The sequence below is a fragment of the Dermochelys coriacea genome, chromosome 2, assembly GCF_009764565.3.
Source record: "Dermochelys coriacea isolate rDerCor1 chromosome 2, rDerCor1.pri.v4, whole genome shotgun sequence".
NCBI lineage: Eukaryota > Metazoa > Chordata > Testudines > Dermochelyidae > Dermochelys > Dermochelys coriacea.
The window spans coordinates 25274820-25301206 of NC_050069.1; the positions used below are offsets into that span (position 1 = coordinate 25274820).

Below are 26387 nucleotides of genomic sequence, written 5' to 3' on the forward strand. Positions count from 1 at the left end.
CCCCAGCAGCATGGCAGAATTACACAAATCCCATGAAAATATACAGACATGTTACTGAGTAAACAACTACCAAAAGATGTGCTTTCTCATCCCTCTGACCACTGCCAGAACTCTGTTTGATGGAGGCTGGCTTTTAAAAAGGTGCTTTTTGACCTTTGACAGCAAACGAACATCTCTCCTGGATACGTTGGCCAGCTGTGGGACCAGCATTCATGCCATACCAGGTTTATCCATAGCTATAAAACACCCATCACCATAGTTTTAATTCCTGCAAACCCACCATGACAATCCTTCAATGTGCAACTAAATATGGAAATCTATCTAAGGTGATTATGTGGCCTCCATTACTGTAGTATCTAAGCAGCTCACAATCTTTAATGTATTTATCCTCACAATGCCTCTGTGAGGTAGGCAAAAGCTATTATCCCCATTTTACAAATGGGGATTGAAACAGACTAAGTGACTTGCCTAAGGTCACGTAGGAAGGCTATGGCAATGAAGGGACTTAAATCCTGCACTCCCAAATCACAGACTAGTGCTATAACCACTGGACTGGTCTTCCTCTCTGCAGCAGTGCATATGGACAGCATCCTACACATTTATTTATAGACATTTCTATAGTGCTAGATTGAAGTATGGATTAAAGCCAAGAGGACTGAAAACACCATTAACACATAAAAGTTCTTTTAACATCCCGTGCCAGTCTATAATATGAAGATGCTCACAAGTTGCTCTTTGAAATATGAGGTCAGGTTGCAGTATAGAGCCATTCTGCTGTTAATAAGAATATAATTCAGAATTCACATTATAAATTATATAGATATATATGGAGAGAGAGAGAGAAAAAAAATTACTGTGCATTGTTGACTGGAATCTCCTTTCCTCTGGCAACTGTGTTTTATGATATTTGTGTACTAGAGGCTGTACTAGTACATAATTTGAGTTACAGAGTTGTTATCTCATCTGCAAAACTTACTGTAGTGTAGAAACAAAGGGATGTACCTGAGATGTATACCAAGTAATTACAGTTTATATCATCCCTTGAAAGAACTTATCCTGAAATTCACACAGCAGCATTGTGCAAAGAGATCACACTGGAAAAGTTTTATTATCAAAAAAAATATTCATCAAAACAATAAAAGCACAGTTGTGTGGAGAGACAGACAGATGTGTCTTTTATTCTAAGGGAAGGTTTTTTTCCAAATATTACAGAAAGATTTACAATACTGTTGGATGATATATAGTCTAGGAACAATTAATTTACAGTTTACAACTTTAACTGCTAAAGATTACTATTAATTATTATACCACTTCATACATGGGAGAAGAGAGAAGGTCCTCTCCTGGATTGGTAACTGGTTAAAATATAGGAAACAAAGGGTAGGAATAAATAGTCAGTTTTCAGAATGGAGAGAGGTAAATAGTGGTGTCCTCCAGGAGTCTGTACTGGGACCAGTCCTATTCAACATATTCATAAACGATCTGGAAAAAGGGGTAAACAGTGAGGTGGGAAAATTGCAGATGATACAAAACTACTCAAGATAGTTAAGTCCCAAGTAGACTGTGAAGAGCTACAAAAGGATCTCAAAAAACTGGATGACTGGGCAACAAAATGGCAGATGAAATTCAATGTTGATAAATGCAAAGTAATGCACATTGGAATACATGATCCCAATTATACATATAAAATGATGGATTCTAAATTAGCTGTTACAACTCAAGAAAGATCTTGGAGTCATTGTGGACAGTTCTCTAAAAACATCCACTCAATGTTCAGCAGTAGTCAAAAAAGTGAATAGAATGTTGGGACTCACTAGGAAAGGGATAGATAAGACTGAAAATATCATATTGCTTCTATATAAATACATGGTACATCTTCTCATAAACACAAGAACTAGGGTATGAGCAGGGCTGGCTCTATTTTTGCTGCCCCAAGCAGTGAAAAAAACTGTCGCTGCCAAATTGCCGCCACGGCCGGCGGAACGGAGAAGCTGGCGCCAAATTGCCGCCGCCGCAGAAACTCTGCCACCCCTTTCTGACTGCCGCCCCAAGCACCTGCTTGGAATGTTGGTGCCTGCAGTCAGCCCTGGGTATGACATCCTGGCACCCCAATATTCACCACTGTCATGTAATTAGGATATGTTTTGTACAAAGTCTGCTTTGTGAGGTATCATTCTAAAAGTCTTGATATGCTAGACATTGATATCTTGTTGGATTGTATGTGCTATCATCATATGTGAAATTATGAAGTTTGGCTGTGTATGTGTTATTGAAATATGTTGTGAGGTTGAAAACACCCACAAGCAGCCTTTCAGGTACAACAGTAAAAAGGACAAACAATGTTAATCGCTTATTGAGAAAATACACACAAGCACAAGGATTACCTCAGGAACTGCGTACAAAAGAAACCTCTCAGAGATAGCACTATACAATGGGAACTGTTTGACCCAGGTCACAGCAAAAGAGCTCTTCAGCAAGTGGGAAGAAGATATAAAAGGGGGACAATGACATCATGATGGGACCTCACTCTCCCTACAGCAACACCTGAGGAACAAAGACTGAACACCTGGAAACACCTGAGGAACAAAGACTGAACAGGGGGGAAGTGATAGTCCCAGGCTGGAGGGATTTCTAGCCTGTGTATGAAAACCTGGTAAATCCAATCTGCGAAGCCAAGGCAGCTCGTGCCTTAAGAATCCACCAGCCTATTTATCACTCAGGATGAGAATTTGCTAATTCATATCCTATCTATCTACCTACAAAGGGCCAAACTCTGTATTCCTTTACTGAGTAAGACTCCCACTGAAGCCAGTGGCAATTTATTAATTGTTCAATTAAGGACTGCAAAATTTGACCTCTTGGGGGATTTGATAGCAGCCTTCAACTACCTGAAGCGGGGGGTTGGAGGGGGGATGGAGCAGGGGGCTTCAAAGGGGATGGAGCTCTGCTGTTCTCAGTGGTGGCAGATGACAGAACAAGGAGCAATGGTCTCAAGTTGCAGTGGGGGAGGTTGAGGTTGGATATTAGGAAATACTATTTCACTAGGAAGATGGTGAAGCACTGGAATCGGTTACCTAGGGAGGTAGTGGAATCTCCATCCTTAGAGGTTTTTAAGGCCTGGCTTGAAAAAGCCCTGGGTAGGATGATTTACTTGGGGTTGGTCCTGCTTTGAGCAGGTGTTTGAACTAGATGACCTCCTGAGATCTCTTCCAACCCTAATCTTCTATGATTCTATGAATAAAGAAAAACAAGTTTCTAAGTAGCAGCGATAGAGCAATGCATAAAGAAGGCCAAAGGATTAGTGCACAGTAAAAAAGTGTGACTAAAACTGAAAGAAATACATAGTGGCTGAGTGTCTAAGGTAAAGAAAAAGCTTTGCAGTATATGCAAATATTTTAAAATCATTTTATGAAGCTGATGTTTTTGTTCTTGACTTTTCATCATTTTATAAGCAACTCCTGAATAAAATACAAGAAGAGTTTTCCCCATGCTTACACTAGCGCTGAGAGAAATTTTTCAGCAAAAACCATTTTTTCCCCACACACAAAAATGAAGATTTGAGTCAATCAAAACACTTCGCAAATATTTTGCAAAATTGTTTTGGTAAACTAAAAAAATTCTGAAACCCCCCCTCCATGTTTTTATTTTTTGATTCAAAACTACTTTGTTTAGAAAGTTACTTCTATTATGTTTTTTAAAAAGCACAAAAAACTAAAACAAAATGTTTTGTTTGACCTGAGATTAAGGTTTTTGATTTTTTGGAATGGCCAAACTGAAAAAGTCAGTTATTTGCACAGCTATAGCTTACACTACTGTAAATCCTTGATTCAGAGCAGCATCACTATTCAGGACCTCATAAAGCATGTGCTTGACTCTAAGCAGATGCTTAAGTTCCACTGAAGTTAAGCAAGTGTTTACATGCACTCCTGAACAGGAATTAATTTAAGAACATGCTTAAATGCTTTACTGAGTTGGAAGAAGAAAAGGAGTACTTGTGGCACCTTAGAGACTAACAAATTTATTTGAGCATAAGCTTCACGGAGTTGGGGCATTTTCCAGGGGGGATAAACTGAAGGCAGTGGGGATAAACTGGTTTAAGTGAGAGGAGAATCTGGCCTGAATGTCTTAGGCCTTGTCTACTCTACCAGGGGAGATCGATCTAAACTATGCAACTTCAGCTATGTGACTCCCCTTGTGCTTCTCATTCAGGTGGAGTTCAGGAGTCAACGGGAGAACAATCTATGGTCGATTTAGTGGGTCTTCTAACAGGTTGTAAGAAATATTTGAAGCACTCAGAAAAGCTTTTTGAAGAGAATAGGGCATGGATGTATCTGAGAATCTATAAACTGTTGTATGGACTGAAACAGAGAAACACTTGTGGAGAGTTGTCAGAAAAAACTAAAACATCTGAGGAAGCATAGAATGTATTTACCCCTTTTCTTGCACAGAAAGGAGCTTTGTGCACAAACTGGCTGGAGAACTGACCAGGTACAATTGCTGGAAGATGAGTGGGCTGAAAGAGGTTGAGATTATGTTAACTTTATTTGTAGAGTGAGAAAGCATTCCTGACACATTAATGTGTGTGTGAAGCAGTCAGGGTCTCTTGTTCTTCTTTCTGGAACAATTAGAGTGGAAAGTTTTTTCTGGGTGCCTGCATTAAAGAGCTCAGACCTGCACTCCTTACTGAGGGACACCACTCCTTGAAGTCAAAAGATGTCTCAATAAATTGGGAATGCAGGATCATGGATGAGGCACTGGACCTATTGAAGTCAGTGTGAGTTTTCCTATATTTAACTGCACTCCTAGAGCAATTCTATCAGTTAAGTATTTTCAGCCATAAAATTCAGTGATCGACTTGCTTTTGTCCTTTTTACAAACTCCATAGGTAAGCTAAGAACATTTTCTAAGAGGTTCTAACAGCATAAGGTACCTGCCACATATTCTGCTCTCTCTCACAATGTCAATATTCAGTTCTACAATACTTTATTAAAAAATTTATTATTGTTCTTTAACAGCTCAAGATGTTGGGTTGGATTCTCTGCTCCACCAAGTTCAAAACCAGCCAAAGGGTTGCCCTGGAGGATTCTTCAGCCTGTAAGAGGAATCTCTGGGTATGTCTACACTGCAATAAAACAACTCGAGGGCTGGCCCATGTCAGCTGACTTGGGTTTGCGGGGCTTGGCCAGTGGGGTTATAACATTGCAATGTAGGCATTCAGGCATGGGCTGGAGCCCAGGCTCTGGGATGTTCTGACAGTATAAAACTGGCAGAGGCAGTTTAGCTCCTTCCTGTGCCCGCTGCCCATGCATTCTGTGGTATAAGTGGGAGAAGGGGACATGAGAGGAGCAGTGTATCATGGAGCTCCACTACACCTGATATACTCCACTGACACAAGGTCTGCCTACATATTCTAGAGGTGGAAGTTAGAACAGCAGAGTGCGTACTCTAACTTCCACTGGCCACATGGCAGAGAATGAAAAGACACTGTAGCTACTTTGTGATGCATCCAAGTGCAGATCAGGGACATTATTTCTAGTCTTAAAATGTCAAAATTATCTTGAATTACAATACTAGTGAAGCTCCTATAAGTCAGTCTAGTGTCTGCCCAAAGCTCTCTTTCAAAGCATATATTCTACGATTGAATATCTTTCTCATACCATTATTATAGCTTCAAAAGTGATCTTGATCAACATGTGTGTTCGTGTGCATGCGCTTTATATTATGTAAACACACACAAATTCTTTGAGTCTATTTTGGCTGCTATATTTTGAGGGGTTTAATTATGCTTATATTCATATCCAGATTTTTAATTTTGGCATGAAGCAATTTATTGCTGGTCTCAGTTCATTTAGTCATGTTAAAGTGTTTAATATCAACTGTCTAAGCATCATTTTATACTTTACTTTATCATGTTATTTTGTTCTTAAGAATGTTTTAATCTGTCTTTCCCCAACTCCTCCTTCATTTCTTTTGAGCTCTCTCAAATCCAGAAGTATAAACTAAAGTGTTTAGCTATCAACTCGTACAATTTGGATAACATTATTCTTCCTGCACTAATGTACCATTCTAGGTTCACTTCTATCCTATCTATTTTACTGCAGATGCAGTCGTATTCTACATAAAAGGTTTTGCTAATGCTCTTGTCCAACTCCCATTAAAGTCAATTGGCCTGAATTGCCATTACATTAAATAAAATCTGCACCTGTACAAAGTGAAAGTCTGTGCAAGGTTTAAGCCAGTGAAGAATCCAGCCTAATGATATCTTTATGTTGACTTAAATGGGGTTGGATTGGGAACAGAGCTGTACTGAATTAAAGTCAGGATCCACAAAAATAGCTACAAATAGGGCAAAAAAGTGAGCTATTTCCAAGTTTCACTTTACCCCAGCACACACCCCAGCTTCACAGAAAATCCTCAGTCAAGACCAACAGTTTTTCATAGAAAACTTTTGCATTTCTTCTGAGCATATGGCACGCTTCCATTTTGGTATTCAGTACTAATCATCAGTATTTACATGGAATGTGAAGACCTTCAGAGAACTAAAGCAAGTTTTGAAGTTAAAAGATTTAATAATTTTTTTTAAAGGACTGAATCGTGACATGGGGAGGCAACAGACCACAACTTTCTTAGCCAATTTCATCCTCCTTTCTCCAAGCTTTGAAGATAGACTTAGTTCTGCCTCTACTTCTGGTCTTCCTGAAAGGCGTAGTAGATCCTCTCCTGAAATCTGTCTCAGGGACCTTCTCTCTCTCAGCCAATTCAACACTTTCTTCAAATGTTATTACAGGCCCAGCTTTTTCTCCCTGGCCTTTTTCACTTCTTAAGCCTCTGAACAATCATATCTTCCTTCCCTAACCATCTCATTTCCCCCAGCTCAGACATTCTCCTAAATACTAAGTCAGATCACCTCCATCCATATTACATCATCAGATGCAGCTCACGGTTTACAGTACCATACATGTTAATGAACTTCTTTCTAGAAACTTCTTTCCAGTAAACTTCTTTACATTCTGTCTGGAACGTGAAGACTTAGTGGCAAATTGGTATGAACAATGCTGTATAAAACCAAACTGTATTAATTTAGATACTGTCTTGTAATTATTTAACAGACATATAGGGTATAATCTGAATCCCACTGAAATCAGTGGAAAGATTCCCATTGACTTCAATGATCTTTGGACCAATAACATAGTGCTTGCACTACCACGATACAGAATAAAATGGCACTGGAGAGGTGAGAATCTTGAAACTGTCTATTTATTGCAGAAAGATTATCTGAGGTCATATCAAGCTCTTCTTGCCCTTGCTTGTTCTGCATATCATAGATAACTGCTAATGGAAATAATTGCCTTCAGTGTTATTTCTGAAAGGAAGATTTCTTTTAAGAATTCAGAACCAACAGGAAGCTATGTTATGTGTTAAATGCAGAATGGATTTTCTTGTATGTGCTAGATGTACTGGAAATGTTTCTGCTGACTAGCCCAGGCACATTACCATCCAACTCTGCTAAATTTCTTTTTGTTAATCTGTAAAGAAGCTCTCTCACACACATACAAAATCAAAACATCTAAAATAAAACTTGTGTAATGACACATAACATCCTGATTTTTGCATGCAAGTGTTTGCATGCATAAAACAGACATTTGTTCATTAAAATCAGGTAGTTATGCAAGGTTGATTCTAGAGGACAAAGTAATAAAATATGACTATTTCACATCAGTTCCAAGCATGAAAGTCATATTTAATTCTGTCATTATTATATATACTATGTTGTATATTGAATAATGAATGGAAGTGCAGAAATCAGGCAAGACTATCTTTTTATGCAGGTTCAAAAGAATACTTTCAATTATTTTTCATGCTGGAAAAAAAAGTCACTTATCTGTAATGAGGAAAATGACAGAGTTATATATTTAACTGGTTATTAATGTGACATCACAAAATCATATTTTTTGACATTCTGACCTTCTGTAGATGGAGATGGTTTACGCCCGTACCCTTGACCTTCTGTACCCTTGACCTTGGATTTACTTGATGTTTCCTTCTTTCTTTCTAGATCTTTAACTACAAAGATAAGAGGAAATGTATCAGACTGGGAAAAGTTTAGTTAAACGTATCATATTCTTCCCCCACACCAGAATCTTCATGCAACATTTGTACAATTTGCTTAGGCAGCAAATGGCAATTGTTTGTTTTCTAATCTCAGTCATGTTCTTGGTGGGTATTGTTGAGAGTGACTCCTCACTCAGGAGAGTCCCAGCACAGGGACATCAGTATCAGGACCTAAGTTGCTACTACTAGCAGAACCCAAAGTTTAGGAGAGCCTTTGGTGATGGAAAATCTGCCCAGAGGAAAGACACAGGAGTGCAAACCTCCTGCTCCACCAGCCCAGAAAATTGGCCAGGATGGCTAGAGAGTGGGAATGGGTCAGGAGGACAGAATTCCTCTCTAGTCTCTGGCACATGGTGAATTCATGCTAGCTACTATATCCCTCCACGAAGCCCATGCCTTGGGCTGCCTCCTTCCTGCCTTCTTCAAGGCCCCACACACTCCCACAGGAGTAGGACAGGTCCATAGCTCAGACTCTCATTGTGCCTAGCCCTCACATGGGCTAAACAAGTTAGGGGTGGGTGTGAAGGCTCCTTACACCCTTCCCCCATCCATAGCAGGGAGAACTCAGCCTGTTTAGTGATTTCCAACTTTGTATTATAGGCCAGAGGGATAATTGTGATCATCTAGTCTTTGCATCACCCTGTTCTTCCCACTGAGAAATACTGTGGCAATATCACATCTAAAGCCCATGTGAATGCAGTTAACTTTGTGCGAGATATAGTTTTTCTACAATAAAACCTCTCAGAATTGTTTTAGGAAATTAATTGGTGTTACCATCCATGCAGCTGCCACAGAGGCTAATGATCTAATATGCCACCTTTAATAGCTTTGAGTCTTACCAAGAAAGGGATGTGTTTTTCCTGTGGCAACAGACATACGTACTTATAAAGAACAGAAAATAAATTCTACTCAGATTAAAGCCTTTAATTTATATAGGGCTGATTTATGACTAGCATTGATCATTATTTATATTATACCATGCATAGAGGCCCTAGCCAAGATCAGAGCCTCCTTGTGCTAGACATTAACACATAATAAAAGAGACTCTCACTGCCCCAAAGAGCTTACAAGATAAATAGACTTGACAGATGAAGGGTAGAGAGGAAATATTATCCCTGTTTTGCAGAACTGAGAACAGAGAGATATTAAATAATTCACCCAAATTCCCAGACATTGCCTGTAACAGAGCCAGGAATTAAACATAGATCTGTTGAGTCACAATCCAGTTCATAACCACAAGACCATCCTTCCAATCTCTACAGTGCTGCACAGGGAGTAAGGGAGATACAAGCCTCCATTCTACAGTGTTGATACCTATATTGTAGGTTCCAGTGTGTGGGGGTAGTGGGTGGAGAGGGGAGCAGTCTCTGCAGGCCTGCTATCCTCTCACCCTCACCCCAGAGCAAATGGGAGGCAAGTGCATGAATCCTGGTGGAAAATAATTGGAGTCTTGACTTCTTCCCCAGCACACAATGGCCAGCACAGCTGTGTGGGGGCAGAGATGGGATGCCATCTCTGTCATGTCAATACCAATAGCAGATTACTTACCCCAGGAGCAAAGTAGGAGAACTGTGATTCAGAGACGATTCTCTCCTTTGTCTGCTCTTGGAATAGTGAATCCACACTCTACCCTTTACTCCGGGCGGACTCATGAGCTAGCCTGTGATTAGGTTATGCCTACTCTCGAGCTAGGGGTTTAGTTTCCAGGTTGGGTAGACATACGTGCGCTAACTTTGATTGAGCTAAGACACTAAAAATAGAAGCATAGCCGCAGTAGCACAGGCAGTGGGATGAGCCAGCCACTCCGGTAAGTACCTAGGGCCCCAGGTAGGATTGTACACAGGGCGACTAGCCCATACTGCCACCTGCACTGCCATGGCTACACTTCTATTTTTAGCACACTTGCTCAATCAGAACAAGTATGTGTCCATCTACCCGAGTCAGAAATTACACCTCCAGCTTGAAGTGTAGATGTACCCTAAGAACATCTGGACTCACATCTTACCCAGCCAAATCTTGCACTGAAGTGAAAGGGAGATATTGCCAGAGCTCAAAAAAAAGGGGGGGGGGGGAGAAAAGGGGTTCAAAAGGGAGCTACATAGATTCATGGAAGATGGGTCCATCAATGGCTATTAGCCAGGATGGGGAGGGATGGTGTCCCTAGCCTCCGTTTGCCAGAACTGAGATTGGGTGACAGGGCATGGATCACTTGATGATAGCCTGTCTGTTCATTCCCTTTGGGGCACCTGGCATTGGCCACTGTCAGAGGACAGGATACTGGGCTTGATGGACCTTTATGACCCATTATGGCCGTTTTTATGTAAAGAACTTCATGATTTGGCCAATTGCAAGTGTTGCTTGAGTAAAGTCTGATTTGGCTTCAATAGCCACTGACTCCGTGGCTGTTGAAGATGTCTACACACAAGACTGGTCTCCAAGTCGTGAACAGAGCACTAACATGAGAGACTTCTCACTAGAAGGCAAAAAAGCAAAGTAATTCTGGCAAAGAGCTGGCCATTCTTCTACAGAGACTACCCCTATGGAGTTGAAGACATTGTTAAAAATATTGCCTCTATAAAGCTTTAAAAGCCAAAAAAAAATTCATTCACATATTTGCTTGATGATGAAATTGAAGCTATTAGTGCATCTGTTCAATCTACCTCTTTAAGACAAAACTCCATTACAAGGCCTTACTTATTTTATACCTTTTTATTTTACTGTGATTTGTAAGCTATCACATAAGAATTGCATACCTGATCATGTAAAAGAAAATATAAATTATCCTAAGGATAACAGACTACTGCAAGCTATTAAGATTTCTGTAGGCTTGAAAAAAAGAAAGACAAAAAACTTTGTATATTAACTAAAACTCAGAGTTTAAAATGCTGATGTGTTCAGTGTCCTGCTAGTCTCTCATGATTTTATTCTGGCCCTCCCTTCCCCTTCCCAAAAGTGCCTTGGATTAGTTTAATCTTCCACGGTCCCAGGAATTAGTCATCACTTTGTCATGGGGGAAGAAAAAGCCATGAAAATGCAACATAAAAAAGGAAGGACTTGCATACACATTGTATCTGGTTTCATTCATAGAGTCATTATACTGTCAAATGGGATCCAAGTCTCACTACAGCCAATGAAAACATGTTGCAGCTAAAGAAACAATATATTAAATAGATTGTAACCCCTGCATTCTAAAAATCAAGCTGCCAACTCTGCTTTTCCTGTGGAATACAGCCAGTTACGAACAACCACAGCTAATACTTTGGAAGCTTGAGTAGCCATTCTATAGGTTTCTCTTTACCAAAGTAACCTGTGGTTTTGTGGGTTTTGCAACCAGTGGTATTTAAAATAATAAATACAGGCACAGGTGAATTCCTAGAAGGACTTGACATGGCCTCTACATCAAGTAGTCAGCACTTGCTATCATGTGCTGGATAGGATAGGAGGGTGGTCTAGCAATTAGAACAATGAATGGCAGACCCATTACACGGTTAGAAACCTGAAGCACAAGCATCTCAGATGCTAAAAATGTTCACAGATGGTGTTTTGTAGGAAGGGGATTCAGGAAAAATTACTTCTCTACTCCCAGACTATCTGGTCTTTGGTTCTGTAGACTAAATCTGTCCTGATCCATCTTTAATTGAGTTCCAGGAGGGCTTGGCTACACTTAAAATGCTGCAGCTGCACTGCTGTAGCACTTCAGTGAAGACAGTACCTAGGCCACTGGAGGGGTTCTCCTGTCGGCCTAGGTACTCCATCTCCCCAAGAGGCGATAGCTAGGTAGATGGGAGAATTCTGCCATCAATCCAGCACCTTCTAAACTGGAGGTTAGTTTAGTTTAACTGAGTCACTTATGGGCATGGATCTTTCACATCCCTCGGAGACATAGTCATACTAACCTAATTTCCTAAAGTAGATTAGGCCTGAGATGTAAATCAGGGCAGAAAGTGCACCTAACTAATCAAAAAGAAAAGGAGTACTTGTGGCACCTTAGAGACTAACAAATTTATTTGAGCATAAGCTTTCGTGAGCTACAGCTCACTTCATCGGATGCATCCAATGAAGTGAGCTGTAGCTCACGAAAGCTTATGCTCAAATAAATTTGTTAGTCTCTAAGGTGCCACAAGTACTCCTTTTCTTTTTGCGAATACAGACTAACACGGCTGCTACTCTGAAACCTAACTAATCAACACACCCTCAGACAGAACACATTTATCCTTTTCTGTATATACACTGGACCCTCGCTAGATTTGGGATCCATGCACGGTACTGTGTTAACGCGGGGACCGTGTTAAAATGAATTGCAATTAAAGTAATTAAATTTGGGGTGCATGGCCGCCACTGCGTTATATGCGAATTCGCGTTATATAGATGTGTGTTCTAGCGAGGGTCCGGTATATTTGTTTGGGTTTTGCAGGATCATGTGCTGAACATATTAGGCCAGATTCTCAACAGGTGTAAACTGACATAGCGCCATTAAACAGAGCTATACTGACTTATACCAGCTGAGCATCTGGCCTATTACAAGTTCAAAGTTTTAAGACTTACCCATGGCTTCCCTGAACCCATTCTAAGAATTACATTGGAAATCCATGAAAAAGTGAAGAAATAAAAAAAGATATTCCATTCATTTCCTCCCACTCACAATTCCCTTTTTATGAGTCATGGGCTATTTTCACAAGGGAAAGGAGAAAGTTAAAGGAAATGTTAATAGCCCAATGTTTTTAGTTTAGAATCTCTGCTACTAAGATTTCTTGCATGATGTCTGATAAAGCCAGATTTTGTATTACCAGGTGTACTCCACTGAAGTCACCAGACTTGCACCTTTTTACACCTGGCTGAAATTGGCTCTATGTTCTCTATCGGTCTAAGTATTCATAACATGCTCATCTCTGTGGTATCTGAGTACATTGCACATTTATAGATTGAAGAGGTATTTGGTAAGACAGTGCAATATGTGAGATATGATATATGCAAACAGATACATACTTCTGAACTGCCCTTGTGCTGGCTTGCTCTCTTGGTCTTTATTGGATGCAATAATCTGAACTGCGTAGCTTTGATCTGGAATAAGACCTTGAATAATTGCTTTGGTTGCACTGTTTTGAAGAGTTAGTTGATTGGTTTTTCCACCTGCAAGGAAAAAAAAGGAGAAATAAGATCAGCAGCATAGTAAATAGTGAATGCTATGATAAGGTAAATTGCTACATTTTAAACCACTTAAATGTATACTTAAGCTACATTTCAGAGTAGCAGCCGTGTTAGTCTGTATTCGCAAAAAGAAAAGGAGTACTTGTGGCACCTTAGAGACTAACAAATTTATTAGAGCATAAGCTTTCGTGAGCTACAGCTCACTTCATCGGATGCAAATCCGATGAAGTGAGCTGTAGCTCACGAAAGCTTATGCTCTAATAAATTTGTTAGTCTCTAAGGTGCAACAAGTACTCCTTTTCTTTAAGCTACATTAAGTACGGTAATGACCAAAGTCCAGTCACTCATCACTGGTTGTCTGTTCCAAACCCTTGTTCCTTTGGAATGACACAGAGGACACCCCAGAAAAGCAGGGAGCCAGATGGGCTGACATACTGTGTCCTTAAAAGGATGATCTCATGGGATGTACATTTTCTCCAAAACCTAAACATGAATAACAGGTAAGACCTGGCTATGTACACACATGTGCAAGCACACACACACACACATGCAGGAAAGGCCTACAGGAAATGGAGGTCCTGGAGAGGGTACAAAGTGAGACACAGGAGAAGAACTGGAAAGCCACCCAGGAAATTGAGCCATCTGAACTAGCAGAGACCTCTGTGGGCATTACTCTGTTCTGGAAGCAGTCCAGAGACTCATCCGCAATTGGGAATGGGGACATGAAATGAGAGGCTAAAGGAATAGGACATCATGAAGTAGACCTTGTCTAGGAGTGAAAGGAGATGGCCAGGAGGCCTAGCTGATATTAGCAGCATTCCAGAAGCTCTGAGAAGTGTTGCAGTGACCCTGGGAGGCACAGATAATAGAATGAACTACTGGGAGGAAAGCAGCTACTAGCTAATACCGTGAACCCTGGAGAGTGGGAAGAATCTCCCCAAAGAAGCAAAGACTGCATTCACAAGCAGGGACAGTCCCAGAGTGCTGAAGCCAGAAGGACTGTGCTAGCGAAATGCAGAGACCAGTGGGCTCGGTAAGACAGCCAGGAAGCCCAGCTCAAATCCATGATCAGGATCACATCTGGGATGTGGGCAATCATGCCTAATAGTCAGAACCATGAGGGTGGCCAGATTAGAGTGGAGTCAAGCCAGGTGTATCTGATACCAGAGCCATGGGTCAGAAGCCAAATGGGAGAGCCAATGGGTAGTTGTAGATGTAGTCAGGAAGTAGAGCCAGGGGGGTTGAGGATGAGAAGGGAAGGAACTGGAAAGGGCACAAGGGTAGGCTGGATAGGAGCAGACAGGAGCTAGATGGGAGCAGGTGCAGGAAGCAGGATCAAGCACAGCTGCGGCATGAGATGCATTGAGCAACAATAGAGTTCGGGCTGCTACTGGCTCAAGTAGGAGTTTAAATCTGCCCTCCACCAGTCAGGAAGTGCAGTCAATCAGACAGCCCCTGCCAGGTTCAGCTGTGCCCAGACAGTTGCTTGGAGAGTGACCCTGCTATCTGGGTCCCTGACACCCACATGGAGAGAAGGGGAAAAAAAGCAATTTGTAGTGAGTGGCTGCTACATGTCTGTTCTTCAAATGAGGCCAAAGCAGAGCAACTGGAACAGGAAGGGACAGTTTATAAGAGCAGGGAACTGAAGAACTGCAGGTAAGAAAAATCCAATGGGGAAATTAATCTGGTCAAGCATACTGCAAGGGGCCAGCAGCTCTAAAAGAGTTTTGCTGCAACAGGACAGTCAACACATAGGAACTAGCTGCAGAAGAAGTCACAGTAGTTTTCAAGTGCCCTGGCTTAAAGGAATAGGAACCAAAAAGGCTTTAAGAGGGAAGAGAGTCTTGCATAGGGTTAACTCAGCAGAGAAATGGATCATAGTGCAAAAGGATACAAACCAATGAGCACTGGACCCATGATCCAAGACACTAGGAATGAGGTGAGAGGAGCTACAAATGGGGAACTAGCTGTGACACGGCTAGGCAGGTAATTGTGGGAGGGAGGGAGTGAGCAGTCCATAAACTCAAAGCCTAAAAAGCAATTTTCAGCATGACTGAACTGTGAAGACTCATCTGGCATTTGAGTCTCCCACGATCAGTGGCAGGGTACAAGCAGCTGGGGGTGAATTTCTAACTTTTAAAAATACTTAGGCAATAGTCCTCAAAGGACATATTAAAGGAGTTTGTTTTAGTTGTTAGGCAGAGGAAGGGAGCGGCCTAATAACTTTTCCCAAGCGTGATCCAATAACCACTAACTAGGGCTCAGCAGCTGCATTTTGTGCATTTCACTACTCCTGCCTCAACCCATATGCAGGCTTTGAGTGCAGGGTTGTGGGCAGTAGGGAAAGAGGCACTGAAGTGGCACCAGCAGTGCATTGTATTCATCACTGCCCACCAGTGCTCACCACATTCCCTTCTCCATCCTTTTGCATAGCACTACTAGCCTGGGCCCTAATAAATCTACCACTGCTTTAACTGAATGTACAAACTATCCATGTTGCAAATTACCTTGAGGATTAACATTTATTGGAGACCCTCTGCTGTCAGCAGGCTACCAAAGCATACCACATTCACGCTATCAAAACTGCTTACACTCTTTTTCCTTTTGCCCATCTGACTCAGCGGCCGTTCATTCCTTTGGAAATTAATACCTTTTAGCACAATAGCTGACTTAATTGCTTCATGTCACACATTGTTGCAACTTTTGTTGGTTTGTGGTTTTTGGCACATTTTTATTGCTTTTATATGTCGCATGTCTGCTCATCTTAAGGTTGAAAAGCCTGCCTGGCACAAGTCAGTGCAACAGTAAAATAGGGGGAGGAAAAAGAAATCTATTGCTTTCTCATCAAGAATTTGCTACAGCTGTTCTTTTTCACTGTCCAATCTGTAAGCTACATTTTATTCTTCAAAGTAGATTATATATAAATGAAACAACAAAGTGCAAATGCAGTTTGTAGATCTCACATTTATAAATTTCAAATTAATACATTATAGTCTACATGTGATAGTTATTCGGAAATAACTAAGCTATAGTTTAGTTGTCTTGGTACTAGGAATAACAGTGTGGATATATTGTGAAAATTTGTTTCAGGTTTCTTCAGCAGCACAGTTTATAAACATTTACCCTCTCCTGATGGGGGTCTGTAGGATAAGGGCTACATTAAGCGTGACTAAAATATTATGCAGACTGGAGAAGATTTTGAACTAGTGGATTCTGAACTCTTAGCTGCATTGACAATGGAGCTATAAAAAATTATGCCAGCTAAGGACCTGCCCCTCTGCCTCTTACTCACTTCCCTTGTTCTGACTGCCCAAAATTCCCATGGACATTCACAGAACGTCATCTACTGACTCTTTTGGGGGCACTTACTATTTCCCGGTATACGGCAAGAAGGACAGAGGAGGGGATGCTCACAGGGACAGGACCAGAGGTGGAGCTTGCTACTGATGATGAAGCACAGAAAGTATTGGTCAGTTGACTCCACCCCCTGGATACTCCAGACATCTGCATTCACACTGGCCTCCAACTGCAGAGTGGCAAGTTGGATTGATCCCTCTCCTGCTGGACAGCCAGAGCTCCTGGTTGTCCAGAGCCAGCTCAAAGTCCCCCAGTTATCTGGAGTGAGCCCCAAAGCAATAGTCGGCTGCTTTTCTCCAGATCACTAGACAGCATATCACTGGACCTAAATGAACCAAATATGTTTATAGACAAATGTAAATATTTTTTACCTGAACTTGGAGTGACAAGAAGCTTAAATCCAGTAAATTTCCCTTTAGGGGCTTTCCATGAAATCTGTACACTGTCATGAGTGACTAGATTATACCTTAGTCTTGTTGGTGGAGCCACTGTAAGGAAAAAATAGAGATCTTACTGTACAGTACAAAAAAAGTATATTTAATTTTTAAATAAATGTTAAGGAAAATACTTAGGCAAACACACGCACACAAGTTTGACAACACAAAGGATGCAAGTTATTCTAAATGTCACATAAATCAGCTTATTAGTTTGTAAAATAATATTAATCCCCAAGATGCCTTATTTCCCCCAAAGACATAGCCTTTAATTTACAAGGAGAAAAAACCAAAACTACTGACTTTACAAAAGACAGAGACAAATGGTGTTAGATGTTAAGACTCTAGTTTAGCAAGCAAAGCTGGTTATACAAAATGCTCTTTGTTAATGTATAGGAACTAAAAATTGATCTTCCTTGTTATTTGGCAATATGCCTTTCCTAGCTCTTATGCTGAATATCTTGGGTTTTTCATTTAAGTCACTCAGGGCCAAATTTTCAAAGGCTTGTGTGGGTACAAATGTCCTTCTTGCATGTGTATTTTAGGCTGCAAGCAAGGGACAGGAAATAGCACATTTTTCAAAAGGGATGGTGAGTGCGTGCAGAGCTGCAAAAATGGAGCGTGCAAACTGATTGGGTCATGGGCATGGCCTCAGTTGTTAATGCACATTCATCCCTATCAAAAACCAGAATTGTCCTGGGCCCCTCCACAGCTAACTTAGATGTATACAAGCTAACCAAGGTTCAGGTAAAAGGCAATCCAGGCACTATAGGTGAAGCCAGCCTCTACTGACTCGGGGATCATCAACTATAGTTCAAAATAGTAGAAGTTGGAAAGAATGGAAACATGAAGGGATTGTGGGAGAAAGGGGCAGGTGGCATTTTAGGTGCCCAGGAACAAGCAGAAATTCCAGACCTGTGTGCTCTGAGGTGACCAGAGGAGCGGAGGTGGCTGAAGTAGAGAGAGGATGGCAAGGACTATCAGGGGCTCTTCACTTGAGTCAGCAAGGCAGTTGCATGCCTGGAATACTTTCCACTGTGTGCTTTTGGGCATGCAGCAGCAGTTAGGTTACCGTACCAGTTCACTAGCTTACTCTAATGTATTATCAGCATATGCCAGTGGTCTCCAACGTTTTTACACCCAAGATCACTTTTTGAATTTAAGGGAAACCCAGGATCTATCTTGCCCCTTTCCTGAGGCCCTGTCCCTTCCCCAAAGCCTCACCACACTCACTCCCTCCTCCCCTCTGTCCATCACTCACTCTCCCCCACCCTCACTCACTTTCACTAGGCTGGGGCACAGGGGTGAGGTGCCCAAGGGGATGCAGGCTCTGGGCTGGGTTCACAGTGTGGGAGGGGGCTCTGGGCTGAGCCTGGGGCAGGGAGTTTGGGTGCAGGAGGGGGATCTGGACTGGGGCAGAGTGTTGGGGTGCAGGAGGGAGTGGAGTGCTGGCTCTGGGAGGGGGGTCAGGGCTGGGGCAGAGTGTTGGGGTGCAGGAGGGGGTTCAGGGTGATGGCTCTGGGATGGGTGTCAGGGCTGGGGCAGAGAGTGTTGGTGCAGGAGGGGGTTCAGGGTGCAGGGGGGGCTCAGGGCTGGGGTGCAGCCTCCCACCAGACAGCACTTATCTCTGGCAGCTCCTGGTTGGCAGCACAGCATGGCTGCTGCTAAAGCAGGCTCCCTGCCTACCTAAGCCCCATGATCCCGGAAGGAGCCAATGCCCCCCTGCGGGGGGAGAGTGGCACATGGTTCCACGCACTGCCCCTCTCTGCAAGCACTGCCCTCGCAGCTCCCATTGGTCGCAGCTCCCCATTCCCAGCCAATGGGAGCTGTGGGGAGCAGTGCTTGCAGGCAGGAGCAGTGCATGGAGGGAGACCCCTGCCCTACTGACCCTGTCCCTGGAGCCACACTGGCCGCTTCCAGGAGTGGCGTGGGGCCGGTGCAGATGGGAACCTGTCTTAGGGAGATCGCGATCGAATGGGAGATCTTCTAGGATCGACCACTCGATTGTGATCAACTGGTTGGTAACCACGGGCGTATGCTATGGTCTTGTAATGAGTTGTGATTGCCCAGCCCTGTATGTACAGCCTCAATGATGTGCTATTTACGAAAATTGTCCTACCAGGCACCTAGGCAAGGTAACAGTACAGGAGAATCATCCCTAGTCTACACTACAGAGTTAGTTCGATGCAAGGAAGCTTACACTGACCTAACCCGGTAAGCGTCTACACTAAAATGTCGCTCCCGCTGGCGTAACTCACCTGCTACACCAACTTAATAATTCCACCTCCACAAGAGCTGTAGTGTTTAGGTCAATGTAATTAGGTCAATGCAGTGTCAGTGTAGACACTGTGTTACTTATATTGACTGTTTCTGGCATTCAGAAGCCTTCCCACAATGCCCCGCACTGTCAGTTAAATCGGTGCAAGCGCTCCTGGTGAGGACGCGCACCGCCAACACAAGGAACATAGTGTGGACATACAAACATGATTTAGTTACTGCAGTGGCTGTACATTGATGTAACTTAGGTCGACTTAATTTTCTAGTGTGCATATGCCTCTTCCTCTTGCTGAGGGTATTTTGCTAGCTCAAGGGCAAAGGTACCTGCTACCAAGCTACACTAGTCCAAATGGTTTACTCCAACAACTGGTTCTGTCCTGCCTATAAAATTGAGCATACATCCCAAGGGCCTCTGCCTTCACAATTCCAGATGGATATGGCAGCAGAGGTTGGCTTCCTCCTGCCATCGTACAAATGGTTTCTAGACCTGAAGGCCCAGGATATATCACAGCAAACACCATGACTTAAAGATAGCATGTATCTTTTCTTTCTATTTTCTTTTAAGAAGTTTAATAATGTTTTAGTCTTTTTTTAGTTGTTGTTGGCCCAAATGTTGTTTCTGGTCCCAATTTATACGATGAGCTAATATTTATCTTCTCCTGTGTTGTTTCTCGTTAAGATCCACAGACAGGTGTGATGAGTGCCAGAGCCCATAGAGATAAAGAGCTGCCAAGACACTCCCTCAGGCCTCACTAGTTCTCCCATTTCAGTCAGTGGAGCTTTGGCAATTTACACCAGCTGAGGATCTGGCCAAGCATTTTTGGTGATTCATGGTCATATCATCTAGTATTTTTCCCCCTATTTCTTCCTTTTCTAAGACGTGATAAAAATACTAGCTGACTTTTCTTTCATGTTGGTTTTGTTTGTTGGTTCAATTGTTTCTCAATGTTAACAATGCTGCAATGTTAGAAGTTATCAAAATGTTAATCAAAGTTTAATGGTAAAGCTTTATTTCCTGCTATTGAGTTGTAACCAGCTTATTAGTTAGAGGGCCTATTCTAGCAGATTACACCAGCCTCAGTTATACTCCAGCCTAAAGAGCCAGAGGCAGCAAGGGAATGTGGAAGAGCCAAGACCATCTTAGTGACATTGCAGCTGCTCTCAGGACACTGGAGTTCAAGGGAGAGAAAAGTCAGAGGGAGAGTGGGAAGCAAGGGGCACAGAGACAATGAGTGTCAAAACAGCCTGGCACCCTGAAGACACTTTTCAAAAATCTCTGCAATGAGCATGCATACAAACTATGCACTCAAGGACGGTGGATATGATCTGGACAGGCCTAATCTCCGGGTCTGTCCACCCCAGTGGGGCTTTAGAAAATAGGCATTATTAGATTCAGAAGAATGAGCAGCTAAAAGTATCATTGCACACAGACAACTGGTTCTTTGAAAATGTGGCCCATGCTGTTTTGTGATTAAAAGATCAAATATGAAATATTGTGCTAGGCAAGATACTGCAAGAACATTCAGCATACTGTAATTGTAATAAAATAACTGAAGCTGTGGTAAAAAGAAAAGGAGTACTTGTGGCACCTTAAAGACTAACAAATTTATTAGAGCATAAGCTTTCGTGAGCTACAGCTCACTTCATCGGATGCATTTGGTGGAAAAATGTTTCTTTCCACCAAATGCATCCGATGAAGTGAGCTGTAGCTCACGAAAGCTTATGCTCTAATAAATTTGTTAGTCTCTAAGGTGCCACAAGTACTCCTTTTCTTTTTGCGAATACAGACTAACACGGCTGCTACTCTGGAAGCTGTGGTAAAAGTTTTAAAAGCCAGAAAGGTTGTAGGTATGGATTACAGTCTTTAATTCATTCTCAAGATTCAGAATGATTTACACATAGCTCAAGGATAGAATCAGTCAGTGCTGAACGAACCTAGAGTGAAGAATCATGAGTACCAGTTCATGAAAATATGTAATTCTGATTATTTACTTTTTCAAAGCAACCGTAAATAATCTTTGGGAAACCAGCTGTAAGATTCACAGGGATCCAGTGGCTAAGCACCAAGAATGTAAATGCCAACCAAGTGTGTCCTATACCATTGCAAGGGAAAATGAGCTCTGGAGCCCCCTTTTCTCCCATGTGTGACCTAAAGATTAAAAGAGCACTTTCTAACAAAGCAGTGTAGCTCTGACCTACTTGTAATTAGCCATCATCAAATCAGGTAAACTTTTGGAACCTCTACAAAACCAAAAAGAAAAGGAGTTCTTGTGGCACCTTAGAAACTAATAAATTTATTTGAGCATGTCTGACAATAACAAGCAAAGAAGGACATAATCACCAGATGTGTTTGTGCTTTCTATACAGCTACAATATGATAGACTACAAGACTTGTGCCAGAATAATCTTTACATAACTAGTTGATCTTTGCTAACCACTTATTCATTTTTGTGTCTAAATGTGGGGGAGCATGGTGGGGAGGATATTTCCAGCCAATAATTAATCATAGGGAGAAAAGAAGTGTTGTTCACAAAACAGATATTTAACTATGTCTTAGTTATGCAAAGATTAGTGTTCTGGCACAGAGAAGTACATATAACTAAGGAAGTTAAATCTAATACTTGGACAAACACAACAAAATATTGATGGGAATTACTCCGGGGTCACCAACCTGAAGAGGAAATCTTTATTTCTGAGGACCTTTATTGTCTGTGGAACAAAATTTCACTTCTTGCAGAAAGAAAAAAAAAATGAATCCAAACTGAGTCCGTTAACTGATAAAAATCAGTACTGAGAGCTCGTTAAGGGGTTTTACAGGAATGAGCAAATGAATGGCCATCAGCAACATTCAAGCAATCATCCAAAAAGAGACTAAAGACAAGTTCAAGGCCTTGGTTTATGCAGCTACATAGAAGTCAGCTATTTTTGTTAGTGCTCCAAATACATTATTCTTGAGGACAAATAGGAAAACAAAGCTTTGAAATACTCAGTATTCTAAAAAGGAGGACAAAAATTCTCAAGTACATAGCTGTCAAATAAACTGTGTAAAGCTGGCAATACTAGTTGTACCTTCTAGAATCTAATTTTATATTGTTATAAAAATTAAAAAAACTTGATTAAACTGAACAAATTAATATTCCACCAAAATTATCTAGCATATACATTTAACAGCATATGGAAATTCTCACAACATGAAGTACAATCACCATCTTGTATATGTAAAAGCAAATTCTTAAATTAACACCCCAATTATTGAATGGATAAATGGGAACCTTAATGAGAGCAGATATATTTTCCTTAGTTGTGATGGTTTATTAGCCAGTGTTGTTTTGCTGGGAGTAAACTTTTCATTATTTTAATAGACTGGACAAGAAGCTCCAATATTTTTAAAGTAACTTATCTATTGAGCAAGAGAAAAAACTCCAAACTAAATGTGAGGGAGTAATTAAAATATTGCATGAAAGCAGAGGGATAATAAAGGATTTGGAAGGCAGCTAGTAAATGCATCACATCAAACTGAGAGCTCAACAAATGAAAAGGATTAAAATCTAAAAGTTACATTTTAAGTTATCATTGACCAACAAATAATAATAACTGGATAATTCATGAGCAAGATGGTGGAATGACTCAGCAGAAAACAAAGGATAACATTTGTAACTAGAAAGTAATATAAATTAATGTGTGGAAAAGGGATCACAGGATTGGAATAAAACCTCAAATGTGAAACTAGACCTTCTCAAACATATTCTCTCTTTCTCCTAAGGAATCAATTTACAGTTCTTCCCCAAAGCGCTTGTGCAAGCTGGAACTAACCCCTATTCTTCCTGCACCTTGTTACAGTGTGTTATTTCTTTAATCACTCAAACATACTATATCATTTATAGTTAGCCAGCTGTTACAAGGAGGAGGAAGTAAACCGTTTATTGCAAAGGGAAAAAGGAAAAACTTTGACAACAAAGGCCAAAAGGAAGGATTCAAAGGACATGTTACTACTTTAAATATAGCAAAAGAATATTCTCAACTCATACTCCACAGGCTACGGATCCATATACTCCATTATTCAATAATATGATGGTGCGGCCTACATTTTCTGAGACCTGCATTTGATTTTAGTGTGCAATTTATGTCCACTGCTAACATATGACTGATTTAAAAAACAAAACAAACCAACCACATTTAAAATGTTTGATTTTCAAAGCAATTTAGGGGATTTAAACACACCTTCCACTGAGTTTACTTTTAGATGTGTCTGAATCCCCAAAACAGTTTTGAAAATCTGAACCATATGTAGTGACAATCAGGTCCAGACACCCCACAGGGAGAACAAGGGGTCTGGACCCATCAAGAATAAGCAATTGAATCAACTAATTGTATACAATATTACCGCACTATAAAAAAAGTGTAATCAAGTATGGTGTCCTATAAAAACTGGTGACACACTGGTTCTGAAAATCATTGTAGGATGGATGGATGAATTGTGTACAAAGAGTTACATGTGTGTGCTGGAGATATGTTCTTAAAATGTGTTTGGGAGGCAGTGTATAAACCCAGCATGTGCTAGACAAAGGAATGTGGATTTACTTGTCTGACTGACTTGACTGCAGACAGAGGACAATAAAAGTGCATTTACATATACGGTAAACAAAGCCATCAAGTTAACAAGTGAGGGGAAAAGACAGTTTAGCAATCACTCTGGGGATAGAATCTGCACCCTAGAAAGCCTTCCTGGCTCTTGAGGCAGTGACAATGGACTTTGGGTAACATAAGGGGAGTAAAATGACATTTTAGTTATCCACTGCTTAGGGGACATGGGGAAAAAGCACCTTGTGATCCTGAGAAAGCTGGATCCCCTGGCCAGAAAGGCTAGAGATGCTGTTAACTTTAAGTAAATAAGCAAACTGCATAGGCAAAAATTTTAACTAGCTAAAATTAAGTTTTAGGCACTGGATAGTATGTTTTATTTTGTTTGTAACCAAACTTGTCTCTTTTTCTCTTGTTCAGTATCACTTAAATCTCTGTACACTTATTTTTAGTTTTACTATAAAGTATCTACGATATCTAAGTGCAGTTATATTAAAATGAAGTGTGAGTCTTCAGCTAACCTAACAGCCTGGTGTGTGCCGTGTCTCTTGGAAGGCTGTGAACTTAGTAAGTTCTGTGAGTGCCCAGTGAGAGGGACTGGACACTGCAGAGAAATGTCTCTGCGGGAACTGGGGTTCACTGATGGTTGCCTGCAGGCAAGGTTTAGACTGGCAGAGTCCCGAGGAGTTTGCTGCACTGCAAAGAGAGGCTGGAGTGTCAGGGAGCGGACACACATCTTAGCAGCAGCAAAGCTCTCAACTTGCTGAGGCAGAAGAGTAATACAATGGCTTACAGTTCTGGGAGTCCTGAGCTGAATGTCACATATGTATCAAGTGTAAGATATACAGACACATGTATAATCACGTGCTTCACTTCGACTCATTAAGTCACAAGCATCTGGAGGCTAAATTTCTGTTTAGAATAGGTGCACAGAGGTAGTAGAAAGGCACAGTGAACCCCCTTCCTCTACAATAAATACTACAGCTAACATTCCTCACATTCTGGAAAGTTTGGTTAGTGCACCTAATGATGTTCCATAGTCGGAAGGGGGCATGGTCCCCCCCAAGCAGAGGCACCGGAATGGGAGGGGCTAGGGGGCCATGGCTCTCCCACTTTTTAATGGCCATAAGGGTAAGCAACTGGGGAAAGTGGGTGGAGAGGAGTGAGGGGGCGGGGGGGGGGGAGGCTTGAGGAAAAGAGACAGTGTGAGGTCAGGGGCTTGGAGAGAAAGGGCAGCACAAGGGTGGGGGCATGGTTTGGGTACCTGTAGCGCCCCCCCCCAAATTTAGGGCTCTTCCACAGCTCCTGCCCCCAAGCAGTCAGCCAGCATCAAAGACCATTTGCAGATTGAGCAAAGTCAGTAGCAGTATATGCATCTGTTAAGCATGCTCTTCCTGTGACCCCAGAGCCATTTCTGCTTGTAACTATCCTCTGGAGATAGAAAACCTAGGCACCTCAGCCTATCCACTGACCATATTCATGCATAAACATACAACCCAACACTCCTTTCAGTGGGAAAGAGAGGACCAAATTCCACTCTGTTATGCCTGTGCAACCTCAACTGAAGTCAAGGGGGTTGCATGAGCATAGCCAAGACAGAATTGGTCCTATTTTTTCATGCTTTCAAAGCAAAGGTTGGTTTGGAAGAAAAACACACTAGGACAGACTTGAGACCACTGTCAAGACCACATAGGATCATTTTTAAGCTTAGCAATACCAACAGTATATTTTGAAATAGTAATACATAAGATATAGACACAATGCAAACAAAAAGGGGTGTATGAACAATCATGACACTTGGCAGCCCAGGGCAGCAGGGCCTCATACTACCCTATATAATGATGGTATTAGCTACAGTTCCAACAAAGCAGCAATATGTATTCCATGCAAGTTCAGTGTCCCACTGCAGAATGATCATTCCCCCCAAAATGCATTTGCTTAGAAAGTAGTAACATCAATATTTTATAGTTACATTTAAGTAAACAGAATGGAATTTTTTTCCTATAATCCATTTTCAGACATTTTAACTATACAGATAATTAAGAGCAAGCTTCCTCCTAAGACACTACAGTTCAGAGAATGTGTGAAAATAAGTCAGGAAGAGCTAGACTCTTGATGTTCCCTTTGAAGTCAATGGCAAAACTCCCAGTGATGTCAATAATGCTGTACTATCCCCTTAGCAAAGGGAAAACACTATTGCATATGTACAAGGGGAAACCCACTTCTGCACATCAGAGTGATCTAATGAAAAAGCACTGCTGTCTTATATATCAGTTACCTTGACCCTGAACATGACTGATGAGATGAACCGTGACTGCCAAAAAAGCCAAGAGGAACCAGCTGTGTATCTTGTATTGACAAACCTTCATCCTGGATACACGTAGTATCAGCAAGTCTGAAAACATACAGAACAGAAATATTTATCAAGTCTGTAAACCTAGATCATTCACTTAAATGAAAAATCAAGGGTCAAGTCAT

At 41.5% G+C, this 26387-nt stretch overlaps 1 protein-coding gene across 4 annotated transcripts in view; it reads right to left on the reverse strand.

Moving 5' to 3' along the window:
* COL14A1 (collagen type XIV alpha 1 chain) overlaps positions 1-26387 on the reverse strand; it is a 181332-nt gene that overhangs the window by 149736 nt on the left and 5209 nt on the right. For 3 of the 4 annotated variants that reach the window (XM_043507394.1, XM_038393129.2, XM_038393131.2), the window contains exons 2-5: positions 26188-26304; positions 16989-17105; positions 13099-13242; positions 7966-8064 (exon numbers count right to left, since the gene is read on the reverse strand). In XM_043507394.1, coding sequence (XP_043363329.1) covers positions 7966-8064; positions 13099-13242; positions 16989-17105; positions 26188-26278 — 451 coding nt within the window. In that variant the 5' untranslated portion in view covers positions 26279-26304. The remainder of the gene's footprint in view (positions 1-7965; positions 8065-13098; positions 13243-16988; positions 17106-26187; positions 26305-26387) is intronic. The other variant, XM_043507395.1, reaches the window with a different exon arrangement.